Below are 13,235 nucleotides of genomic sequence, written 5' to 3'. Positions count from 1 at the left end.
AAGTGAATTTTTATCGTATATGTAAGTGCTTAATACACTTGAAACTGTATGCAGAGACATCGTGGCAAGAAATGACGTAACCCACATAATGGTTTATTTTAATATAAAAAACGTTAGGTGTTCTTGAGTGTCGGGTCAAATACGATGCAACTATAGCGCAGATTTTATACACATGTTAACATTTTCGTTGAAACATTATACCAAAGACAAAATTGTCAAATTTGAAAACACACACGCTATATATGAGGCATAGTTTAATTGATTACATTGTATTGAAATATACATAAACATTATTAATACACTCAAGGATACATAACAAAAGGACATTAATTCCATTTAATAAACTTTACAACATCCAATATAATGTTAAAGTTGTATACATTTTACAAGAAATTACAGGTACATTTTTCCCATAAACAACAGGAATATGTTGACATACAAATCACGAATCATTTGCCCACACTCCATGACATACATATTTCAAGTACAATATGAAATAAAACTTCACACGTAGAAACTGTTTGTTTAAACTTAATTTACTAATATATAACGGGGTAAAAGCGTATGTATATATACTTATATATATAAGTGAATTGAAATGAAACAAATGATGTGTGCAGTACTAAAGCGCTATTCAACTTAAATGCGCGGATATACATGTACACGTTTTGGGGAAACGGGGATGGTATATTTATTCATTGCAAATCGTTCAAAAACGTATCAAACTGCAAGATACGTGTAATAATAAAATGTTATTGTTGTACACAAAAGTAAGGATAATTTTTTTTCTCAGAAGCAATTTTGTATGCCTTGGTGCAGACGACATTTTGCTGCCATGTTATTGCACATTTATAACTTAATGAAACAAAATGTCCAAAAACAGGTGCACGACAAAAATTACGTACTACACAAAATATGCCGATAAATAACAAATAATTTAATGTCAATATATTTCATATACCGTACAAGTGAGTATTCGACAATAAATATAGATAAAACAATTTAAATCACTACGCAAACATGTCTTTTCAGAGAACATATGGTTATTTCCCCCATTTGTCTTTATTGAAGTCTTTAGCGTCTATCATCTCCATGACGGTGTTCCTGGCCTGCGCGTCCAGCGTCTCGCCCGTCTTGCCGTCCAGTATGACCAGCGTGGGGATTCCCCGCACTTGAAACATTCCCGCCAACTCCGTCTAAGAACGAGAAAGAATGCCTCTAATGCAGTATTAGTATGATCACAAACTTATAAAGGGTTTCGTACTCAGTCTGTCGGCAACATGGCGAGCCTATTGTCAAGAATATTAGCAGAATCTGCACCAAGCAGGCGTTTAGTATTTTGACATGCGTTGAAGATTTTTTTGGAAAGTTACTTTAAAATGGCATGATGAATGACAATGTTATATAGCGGACTAGTTGTATCATAATGAAATACGCGTAACCGGATATTTGCACAGCTGCTTAATCAACATAACCTATCCTAGTTTAAAGATCATTCGTTAAATGCAATTTTATTGCCTAGTCATTGTACCTTAGTGTCTCGTTCGTCAAACTTCAATGCAGCCCAGGGCATCTCTCCGTAATACTCATCGAAGGAGCCTTGGTCCCTGTCGGAGCTGATGAATACAATCTCAAACTTCGTGCCCGGAGCTCTCTCGCCAGGTGTCTCGTAGAACTTGGCCAGTTCAGGTGTGAAGCCGCGACAGGGCGGGCACCAGTGGGCCGAGAAATACAGGCCTATGGGCATAATTATGGAAATTATGTGTACATCATTGCAAAAAAATTAAACTCGCAGGAAAATATATTAACAAGACAGAAATTTATAAATAATTATGGACACAGTTTCACGAATAACTTCGTTGTATTGATCCCAATATGCACAATTTTATATACACATTGTATTTGGTACCCTTTGTTGTTCTGTCCGACAATGTTTTGCAAGTAAAGATAAGGTTTTCACATTTGTAACAGTTTAATGTTTCCTTATATGACCCACTTTATATTAGCTACTGAGCAATTTTTGCGAATGTATAGCATGCCAAGATCTTACAATCTACTAATTGTCACCAACATACCATCAAGTTTTACGAGAGAAAGTATGGTTTATTGTTCTCGCAGTTATTTCTCGATGAAATTGTTAGTGTCTTATTTTTTCTTATGGTATGATTGATAAACATTTATTATTGTCACCAAGTCTTTAACATCACGAGAAATACTAAACTTGACAACCGCGCCCATGTCTTTCAACAGACCTTATCGACTGAAATACAACCTCTAAATAATGTACACGTACAAGTAACGTGAACTCGGCACAGACACTCATTTTAACATCACCTAATTTTACTTTCTACTAGGTACGATACACTCAGACAGGCAACATATTGAGGAGCAGCAGAACATTGAGTGTTACGCTCATGACAAACATATAGGATCTGGCACGAGTTGTCATATCATACCATATATTATTAAACGAGTTCAGGAATTTTGTAAGTAAGCGAGCCTTAGGCGAGCTTACTAACGAATTTCCTGGACGAGTTTAATAAAATATGGTATGATATGACAACGAGTGTCAGATCTTTTTATCAGCAAATTAATTGAGCAAATTAAATAAATATTTACGCAAACATAATGATAAATCCCGAATGTTTTTTTACATTTCGTGACGTCATTTGACGTTGCAACGTCATTTCAGCAAAATAACAAATTGCGATTGGTCAATAAACGAAAACTGAGCCAATGAAAACGCTTAAAAATGTTTTATTTCACATGTGTAATAAAAAAAATATGTTATGGTTGTATTACATGGGAAACAGGGTATAGCATGTGATAAAATAATGAGTGTTAAGCTCATGACAAACAATTATGAGTGTTACGCTCATGTCAAACAATTATGAGTGTTACGCTCATGACAAAAAATAATGAGTATTACGCTCATGATAAACAATATTCATTGATGAATTAATGGCGTTCAAAAACATAATGCAGCCAGGTGGGTCGATGGGTTTGTAATGGTTTATGGCGAGATATAACGCTTCTATAGTAAAGTAGATTGAAATCGATCGTAAACACGACCTCTACTTCAGATCGATGCATCCTCTTATAGTGTTTTAAAGTTAACATAAACACGGGAACCGCTAATTAACCAGCGTTGCAGCATGGACTGATCCATCTTATCTTAGTACCATGCAAGAGTCATTGAAAGGAATACGCTACGGAATCGGTACACTATTTTCATTGCCTATAGCTTTAAAACGAATTCTATTGTACTGAACGAACATTATGTCATACTATAAATAGATGGTAAATAATGCGTTATTAATGTCCGTAAAGACCTGTCTAAACACGACCGCATTATATTGCAAACTACATGTAGGTGATTTCCAATAATCAATTTCATGAATTATACAGTGAAAGTATTGACAAGCAGCCTGCGTGAAAATGCCCCTTAAACATGTATTGCAATGCAAGATGTAACGATGTTATCGCCAGACACGCCAGTAGACAGAAAACCCGTAATAATTATATGTTCTCCCGCAACGAATTGTACTAGTTTCAACATGGACGCATCATCATATACGATGATGTGTCCACGATGATGTGTCCATGTTGAAACTAGTACAATTCGTTGCGGGAGAATATATAATAAGTGGTCTATGAAAACACCACAATAACAGTTGCCCTTACAACCAACAATATTGATTAAATATAACAAAATAATATAACACAGTACTTACCCACTACGTCAAACTCTGACAAGTCTACATCTTTCCCCTTCTTAACTACTTTGCCGCTTAGTTTTTCAAGAGCCATCTTGTTTGATTTTAGAGTCCTATAAAACAACTGCACGAGAGCGATACCTATATATACAGAAAGTACGAGTCAGCGGTTAAATTAGAACAAGTGACTCATGTGTGACGGTCAAGGCTAAATATAGAGCGATACTACATGTATGATTATGTACATGTATTGGAAAAATCTATGAACAGGCTATGGAATACCAGCACGGTACGGCATTTATGCACGCAACAAAAGCTTAAACAAAATAAGCAATTTCACATGACTATATATAAATATAGTATTTCTGTTATTTCACAATAGCCGATAATCTTAAATCGATATCACTTACCCGGTAGTCTTGGGCTGTTGATCACCTATGGAAAATTTTCGCTTGATCTTACATTACGGTCTATTTTATTAATGAACACAGTAAACCCATGTAACCATAGGTGCTCGATGTCAATGACAATGTTTTTTTTTTATTTATTGACTTATTTATTTTTTAGTTACCCGTTGTTTGTTATAATGCAAACACATACTAAATTAATAAAAATCTTCCGACAAAACGTCTTCTTAAAAAAAGATAGTTCGACTATGTATGTATAGATATTGTAACTTTCATTACGCATATCGACTGTTTAGTTGAGAATCTCGAACATGTGTTAAGAAAATGATATGGAAACATTAGGCATATTTCATCGAAAAAATAATAAGACGATGCCTCACCCTCTAATATCATTTTTCTGACTGCGGAATGAGGACGCAAATAAAGGGTTGAAGGCGATTTTCTTTGTGCAATAATGCACTTAATTGTTTCGTGCCAACGATCTTTAGTAATATTTGTGCCGGATAAGTTTTGTTCTCGTTCACTAACTACCTCTAATTGTGTATTCATGTCACATGTCTGCTATTTACACTATAACTACCTACCCTCTAACTCACATATACCGATGTACTAATTTAGTAGTTTTAAAGACCTATTCGCTAATAAATAAATAACACCGAACCACGAGGCTCGACATGACTTTGGGAATCAAATGACTTGAGACGTTGATTGTTTTGTATTACTTTGTTACTACGTTAGCCCCGTCACACCGGACTGGCGTCCTTACGGCGACCTAAGCTTGTGTTTCTGGAAATTTCTGATTGTCGTAGTAAGGACGCCAATGACTTTTTCGGTAAAAATGCTGTTTTTCGCCTTCCCGTCACACCAGCGTCCTGGTTTATGTCGTTCTGCCCATATCTTTCCCATCACACGCAACATTCGTATTTGTATATGAGCTTCAGTCTGGGAAAACGTGGCTTAATGCTTGTGCGTAGAGTGTCGTCCTAGATTAGCATGTGCAGTCCGCACTGGCTAATTAGGGACGACCTTTTCCGCCTAGACTGTATTTTCAATTAGAAAAAAAACTAAATGAAATTCGATAGGTACTTTAAACGATACCTTATAAACGCAGTAATTACATTTGTAATGCACAATATGTCATTCATATGACCCAGTGTATTAAAACTATTACCGACAGTGGTTACAGCAGGCATTACAAGTATAATCAATAATAAGCCTATACATGAGTGTCAAGCTGAATGAGTTATATGGCCAATAAAGGGATACTAAATACACATGTTAATATCAACTATAACTGGTCTACCTTTGGTTCAACTCTATTTTGTTAGTTAAATATTGTATTGGCAGGTTTAACGCCTGGGAATTTATGTGCGAAAATATTTTTTAGGATGCGGTTTCAAAATCATGCTACTTGACCGCATTAAAAATATTTACGGTTTTCCAGGAAAGATTTTCGAAACCGAAAACAAACAAAACTCGTTATGTGATTGCATCTATTCTTTTTATATTAAACGCTAGGAAAATCTATCGACACGCCCGAAAATCTATCGACACGCCCGAAATCTATCGAAACGCCCCATTTCTCACAAGCGTTAAAGTGAGCCTTATTCTGGAAAAAACTGGGCAAAATTCAAGTTCTTAAAGTGTCATCAGAGACTATGCTCTCAAGTGCGCATAGGTTAATCCGGCACAACATTTTTCGCCTTTATGGTATTTTTACTTTAAAGTATTTTCTAAGCAAAATCCCGTAATGATTTGGCCCATATAAGCCTGTGCGGAATGCGCCGGCTAGTCTGGGTTGACACTCTAGGACTGTACAAGCTAGTCCGGCGAAACATTTTCCGCTTTTATGGCACTGTTCCTTTAAAGGAAGCGAACATCCAGTTCAGGAGTAAAGTTTCGTCCCTTATTAACCTGTGTTGCCTGAGCCGGCTAATCTTGAATTATACTCTAGGCATATGCGCTTTTGGAAAACGGGTTTTAATGAATGTGCGTAAGGTGTCGTCCCATATTAGTCTGTGCAGTCCGCATATGCATATGTCCATCCGTACCTTCGGTCGTTCCTTCGTTTGTCCGTGCGCCCGTTCGTCCCTTATTTAGTCCTCCCGTTCGTCCCTCCGTCAATTCGTTCGTCCGTCCGTCAATTCGTTCGTCTTGAACTCTATTTAAACTTGAAAACCGTTTTGCAGTCGGACGTTTCCGCTGACCGGGTTTCTTGACTGTATTGTGCCGTGGAGTTCATTATGCCTTCGTTCATCAGTGCGTCCGTTCGTTTGTCTCTTCTTTCGTCCGTCCGTTCGTTCGTCCCTTCTTCCGTCTGTTCGTTCGATCGTTCGTTCGTCCGTCAACAGTTTCCGCTAGCGGCTGACAGTTTGTTCATTTTATACAGGTTATTGTACCAAAGTTTTGTTTTCGGCCACTTTTTTGGCTACAGTTTCCATTAGCGGCTGAAAATTTGTCAAATTAATGGAAATAGTTCACCGTGTTCTGTGTTTGGCTACCTTTTGGCTACAGTAGCCGCTTGCGGCTCTGGTAGCCAGTACCGTCTATAGTTTTTGGCTATTCAGCCGCAACCTAGCCGCTACTGGCTGACTTTCACTACCTCCAGGATACCCATTTCGGCTGCCTAACGGCTAATTAGCCGCTACCTTTTCATTTCTGTAAGGGTGTCTTTAATGTATCTTATTTATATTTGATAACGTGTTTTTTGTTTTTGTTTTAAATGTATCTAATAATTTTACCTGTATTATTTTGCATAGAACGCGTATTTAAAATAATATATGGCAAATAAAACGGATTAAAGGGTTAATCAGTTCGTATTATTGTATTCAACGGGTTTTTAAGGCAGTAGCCAGGTGCCTGTGTATTGAGCTGATAAGATTGGGATCACCACAGCAGGTTGCTAATACACAGTGTAGACTTCACCTGTTTTGTGTACATTTGGGAATATCATTATGTAAGTGGTGTGTAACTTATATTTATTAAAGTAATTTTATGAGAAAAATTACATATTGTCTCGAGTAAAGAAGAAGCATAAAACAAAACAATAGTTCTCATCACACAAACATGATGCAAAATAATAATTTTTACAAAGATTTATGTCGATTTCGGTAGATTTGGGAAGATTTCGGTAGATTTAGGTAATTCGTGTCGCCCCGGAAAACACTACATCCGGAGAATTCTCGCTCAACACCACGTTTGGAACGTTAATGAAAACAAGTTTATAATCAGGGATCACGCCAATTTACTTCAAACGGGCATTTCTTGAAAGCCAAATGAACGTCTAGCGCTCGAAATGGAGAATAAAATAGTATGCAATTTACGTAATATATAATAATACTTGACCTTTTAGAATATATAGGTGACCACACGTTTGAAATTGCGCAATGGAGAAAATTGTCAGGGTATATATGTAACAACACCGGGCATAAAATTAACATTTTTACGAACACTACCGATATCTACCGAAAATTAATAGAAAACTATGGTTCCCCGTCTCTGATATGAATTCAGTATTACTAATGCGTTCGTCTTAATGCAGTCGGCATTCGGCTTACTTCATGATAGCTGCTGCCTTGTGCTTAGTCATTTCGCTTAGTAAAACTTACAATAAATATGCATTTTCACATTTAACTTAGTATTAAAATGATGATAGTTCAGCAACAAGAAGATAGGCACATGAACTTTTTAACAGAAATTATTCATTTGTCATTTACTCGCAAGAATACATGATTTGCATACATCGAGTAAACATTAAAACGTAGTATGCAAGTAATGTAACACTTACTGATACAAAAAAGCATAAACACGCAAGGAAGACGCAGTTATTTTAAAACAAACACAACAAAGCAAAATGCAATTGTCATTTAGCAACATGCATGTAATCGCGGGTATTACCAATTGTAATATATCAACATGGTGTTGTCATGAAGAAAACTACAATTGTCATTAAGCAAAATGAAATTGTAATTTAGCAGCATGCATGCACTGGCGGATATTCCCTTCCATATTAAAATAAATGACGTGTATACAGTTATAGAGTAGTTAAGTTTCCAATTTTGCATTAATGTACATATTAATTGCCTTAAATAAACTTTTGTTCGATAACATTTTAAAGTTAAGTGCAAAATAAAATACAGCAAATGAGAAATACAATGTAAACACAAACAAGTGCTGTCACTGCAAGTGCAGAATGTCCCCGCAGTATCATTTTATAAAAAGTGATATTGGTCATCAAGCATAGGGAAAACAACAACATATTTTTGGCAGAAGAAAATTAAACAAAGGACAGAGAGAGTATAAATTAATTAATTCTCCGCATCTCGTCTCAAATTAGATTCTATGCAATCATGATATTAGTTTCATTTTGATCGCTTGAGAACTGTGATCTGCACAATAAAATGCAATCGGACTTAATAACAATTCGTGTTGGATCTATAATTTTCATCGTAATCTCTAAAATTACAATTAACATCTCGCCACCTGTGAATCAAGCTCTTATCTTAATATTGATAAACCCTCATTGAGCAATACGTTTGGAAGCCGTTTGCTAGCGGTTTGTCCGCCATTTTTATCGTAAGGTTGAATGTCAAGATTGACATTCTTTTTCAGCGAGTGTCGTTTATTTCCGTCGAAAAAAACAACACGTTAATTTAAACTGCTTTAACAGTGTAAATGGGGTTTATTAACCCATTTATGCCTAGCGTCTGGAAAAAAGGCCTTGGCAAACAGCGTAGACTCAGATGAGACGCCGCATCATGGGTCTGCGCTGTTTGCTTAATGAATTTCTGTAAGAAAAATTCTAAATATAGGAATAAATATAATAGACATCCCTAATTTTGGAAATAAATTGATCTAATTTAAAAGGATGGGAGAGTCCATTAGGCATAAATGGTATCAGAATGATAAGTTGTATCAGGGGTATGTGGTATCCGCAACTCGATTTTAAGCCAAACATGCTGTCGCGCAATGCTCGCGCATGCGCGCTCGTCTGAAGCCGAAAACGAAAATAGTGCATCAGACTTTCGTTATGTAAAAAAATGTTTAAATCACCGTTATTAAACGGGCATCGAGACCAAATAGACATAGTATAATGACAGGTATGTTTTCAAAATCAGTTACGCATGTTTATATATGTTAGATTATGCTGATTAAGTCATTAATTCGGGTTGAAAATATTTGCCTTCGGTAGAGGATAGATTTCAAAATGGCGGAAATGTATGTTAAACAAGCCGACATGTGCCAATTTATAAGAATCATCACGATTATATAAGATTATACTGATTGTTAAAATTTATATAAACCGATGGATAATGTATCGTATGCTGTCTTGGAAATGTTTGAAAGGCAGATACGATATTAATTATGTTGGCTTTCTAGATTGGAATTTGAGGGGAAATGGCGGAATTGTAGGGGTAACAATAAGTTTGTGGTATATTTTGGACGAAGAATCAAATGTATTTAAACATCTTTAAAATATAAATGGAAGCTGCAAATTTACTGAACTGATGTTACTAAATGGTTTGCACAAAAATTGTGAGTTTCTACCAAGTAATTTTAATGCTATTTAAGTTGGAATGAGGGAATTTTTTATTCAAATGCACATTTTACAATTTAAAACAAAATTATGTTTACATCTATTAAATATCCGTTTCATGATTTACTACAAGTATATTCTTTTCAACTTGCATTTATGGATATTTTGTAAACCTTTTCATCAAGATAGAAGATGATTATGTTAGCTTACATTTCAGGTTGATGTTCACTTAACCATGCAGTGTTGACTTTACTGGAAGAATATTCAAAATGCTTTGTGCGAAGATGACCACGCATCCAAGAAATTGAAGCATAAGACCTGTCACATTCATCACATTGATACAATGTCTTCTTATGTGTCTTTGTATCATTTATCTCTGTATTCCTACTAGACTTGATAGATTAAGATTTGGGTTTCTGTTCTACTTCAAAGTCACTATCACTAAAACAGTATTCACTTTCTGTAAAATCACCTATACCTTTTCAAGCTTCTCAATATCTGAGAATTTAACAAAATCATCTTTACTTTATGCCATACTGAACAACACTGAAATTGTACATAAAAACTAATGAACATTATAATTAAGGTTACATTAACAAGATAATTGCTATTGTTTGATTTTTTAGTGCAATACCGAGAATGAAAACGGCGTGAAAACAGTCAATGTCGGAACAATTTAAAGGACGCATGCTAAGTATCAAGATTAAAGCAATTTCTAAATTTGTTGCAAAGATCTATTGTGATTGTACTTGTTTGTCAAATAAAGCGGCCTATCAAACGTCAATATGTGAGAAGTTGTTCATGTGTGTTGGATGTGTGACAAATTTATTTTGAGAATATTCCTGTACTGATTGAATAATGTAGGCTAAAGACTTGTTATTACAGTAGACGCACGTGTATTTTTATTATACACTTTAATATAATTAATGTTTTAAACAATTTAATTGATGTTTGTATTACATAATTCATTTATATAAATAAACGTCTCTTTGTGAATAGTTTTTAGCAACTGATGGGAAATCACAGATGCAATATCTGACGCGATTGAGAACAGAACAAATCGGTATCGCAATTTCCGTATTATTTTTCATCTGTTTTCAAATCAAATTTCTTAATGTAAACAATCAATTTTCAAGCTTTCGAACGATGGTTACTTCTTAAATATTTAAATAAAATGGTAAATATTTGATGATCTCAAAATGAAGATCGCGTCCAAATGACGTGACCATCGGGATTTAAATTACCAAGGTAAACTATCATCTCGGTTAACAACGTGAAGCTATTACGCGTTATCGATAAAATCAATAATTATCGGCTTATCTGACTGGATATCAGCCACGACAGCATATTTTCGCCGTTATTGGATTTATGCATGGAGTTGCGGATACCGTTAATAATACACATACCTGGTTGTAGGCGTTGAATTTCCAAGCGAGTGGCAGCTTCATTGTATAGAATTTCCGAAATACCCGTTATATAACATTAATTTATATCATAAAATGTCCTTACTAATTTGATATGTAGCAATTTCCATTATATAAAGATTGAAATGTCATAATCGTAAAATTAAATATTAATTTAGCAGGTTAATATGTAAAAAAAACACACGAGCAATAGCGGCACATGCAATGCGTACGTTACCGAAATGTCTGAAACCATTTTTTGGGGTCTTTAACAATTGTAATTTTTTGGGGGTCATTACCAATTGTAAATAATGTTGTGTTTATATTCGTATAAGGAGCATCAATAAATGACTTCGTAGAATTGTTAACATTTACTTATCCCATCATTAAACGCAGTAACTTGGGCGATGTCGGTATCCGCCAGAGAGTCTGCTATGGACATCTTCAATATATAGCATTACCGAAATTCCCGATCTTGAACGTTAACAAAATAAATAAATTGACCAACTGATTTGCTGTTTTGTATAATATTATTAATATTACCAATCTTGTGTGCGTATTTCGAAGTTTATGAGGTCTTTCAGGGCCAGAGGCCACATTATGTGAAGAGACGGAATGTGTCCCAGCAGTCCTACCAACTGGACTCGCAAAAGCTGAGACGAGTTTTGAATTATAGCTGCAATTATAGCTGAAATGTCCAGCTATTTACTTTTTACTGACAGTTAATCAATTTGGGTATGGTCTTTTGTTGTTGGGGGGGGGGGGGGGGGGGCGGAGTGCCCGGAAGAAACCCACCTGTCCGGTATGGTAACCGCCTCAGTAACCACCTACAAAACTCACATGCACCGGGAACGGGGATTGAACCCGGGTCGCAGAAGTGAGAACAGCATGCACCAACCACTGGTAAGATACATAAAACTGTTTTAATATTATTGTCTTTAATAACATCGGAAAATACCATTGTACACGTGATATTTATAACTAACACCGCCAATACACGAGCAACACGGGGATTTCGCTACGTGCGCAAACGTCTGAGAGCGTGTTAAACTTTATTAAATATCCGTTATAGAAAACAAATGTTGTTAGTAGTAACTAAATAACGATAACATTTAATTAATAGATGTCGCATAGTCGTAGGAACAAAATAACAAACACCGTTTCTGTTCAGTTTTCATTGCGATCTATTTTTGTTTATTTATCTTTAACACAAACGTTTTCCATTTTCCGTTAAATATTCCGAACTAAAATATACATGGGGCGACCTAACGGCCCCGCGATAACAAGAAATCGTGACCCACTTCCACATTTACCTTCTTTAGACTTAAAAAATTAATACAGAAGGGAAAATTCTTGGTTAACTTAACATGGCGCTTTTCGTATAACATCAAATGTCCTTCCTTCAAAGCTTTACTAGTTGAATGGATGACGTCGTAGAACAAGCTCAATACATCCACACCAAATTACCTCAATTTAGTTTAAACCTATTTATTTTAGCTCGATTGCATCGAAAGCCTATGGCTTATATAAACGCCCTCGAGTCCGTTTCCTGGGCATAGAACCAGTACTAGGTGACTTTGGGGGAGATCTAAAGAACGCTCCCGCGGTGGGGATCGAACCCGTGACTTCCCGGTCGCTAGGCGGACACCATATCCATTACACCACTGCCTACCGGGTAATTAGTGAACCTTAATTGACTATTCGTCTTACATCAATACTATTGACTTAAAAGATATGAGTGATACTTCATTTCAATAACCAGTACATCTACATCACCCGACATTGAACTTGGCATACCGGTAATTTTGGACCAATACTTCCTCATATGGACCAATTAAACGATGGGGCAATTATCGTCAAACGAACGCAGGATCTTGTTTACATTTGATATATTGCAGCTTTGTCCTGTGGGCAAATAAAGGTTCCGTTCTGATATGCGGGCAATATGTTTGAACCACTCAAGTTTACCATTCTTCGTTATGGCATTTTTTCCTCACATATTGTTGGAGCATTTTGAAATCATGGCCTACATGTTTTTGGATCGTATGGACTGATCTAGCCATTTTGTTAGCGTTGGTGCTAGTAAATCGAAAACATCACATTGACCTCCTGAGTGGCACTAGCAGTAAACTTCAAGATCTCACCAAGAAACTATATAAAAGAGCAAGAGCAT

At 35.9% G+C, this 13,235-nt stretch overlaps 1 protein-coding gene across 1 annotated transcript; it reads right to left on the bottom strand.

Moving 5' to 3' along the window:
• Positions 1 to 241: 241 nt before the first annotated feature.
• LOC127865975 (uncharacterized) lies at positions 242 to 4,145 on the bottom strand. The gene is made up of 4 exons (XM_052406132.1): positions 4,127 to 4,145; positions 3,735 to 3,857; positions 1,532 to 1,737; positions 242 to 1,196 (listed from the first exon to the last, which is right to left on the bottom strand). Exons 2-4 carry the CDS (start codon positions 3,808 to 3,810, stop codon positions 1,044 to 1,046), a joined length of 435 nt encoding a protein of 144 aa, XP_052262092.1. The 5' UTR covers positions 3,811 to 3,857; positions 4,127 to 4,145; the 3' UTR covers positions 242 to 1,043.
• Positions 4,146 to 13,235: the final 9,090 nt, after the last annotated feature.

Source organism: Dreissena polymorpha, chromosome 2 (assembly GCF_020536995.1).
Source record: "Dreissena polymorpha isolate Duluth1 chromosome 2, UMN_Dpol_1.0, whole genome shotgun sequence".
NCBI classification, from domain to species: Eukaryota; Metazoa; Mollusca; class Bivalvia; order Myida; family Dreissenidae; genus Dreissena; species Dreissena polymorpha.
The sequence above is the reverse complement of the archived record's forward strand: the minus strand, read 5'-3'. Positions and strand labels throughout refer to the sequence as shown.

Excerpts from the sequence above, each read along its gene's own strand:
- LOC127865975 (XM_052406132.1), bottom strand. The coding sequence starts at position 3,810 with ATGGCTCTTGAAAAACTAAGCGGCAAAGTAGTTAAGAAGGGGAAAGAT. Across the intron at positions 1,738-3,734 it reads GTCAGAGTTTGACGTAGTGG|GCCTGTATTTCTCGGCCCAC; the intron begins GTAAGTACTGTG and ends TTATGCCCATAG. Across the intron at positions 1,197-1,531 it reads TTGACGAACGAGACACTAAG|ACGGAGTTGGCGGGAATGTT; the intron begins GTACAATGACTA and ends TCTCGTTCTTAG.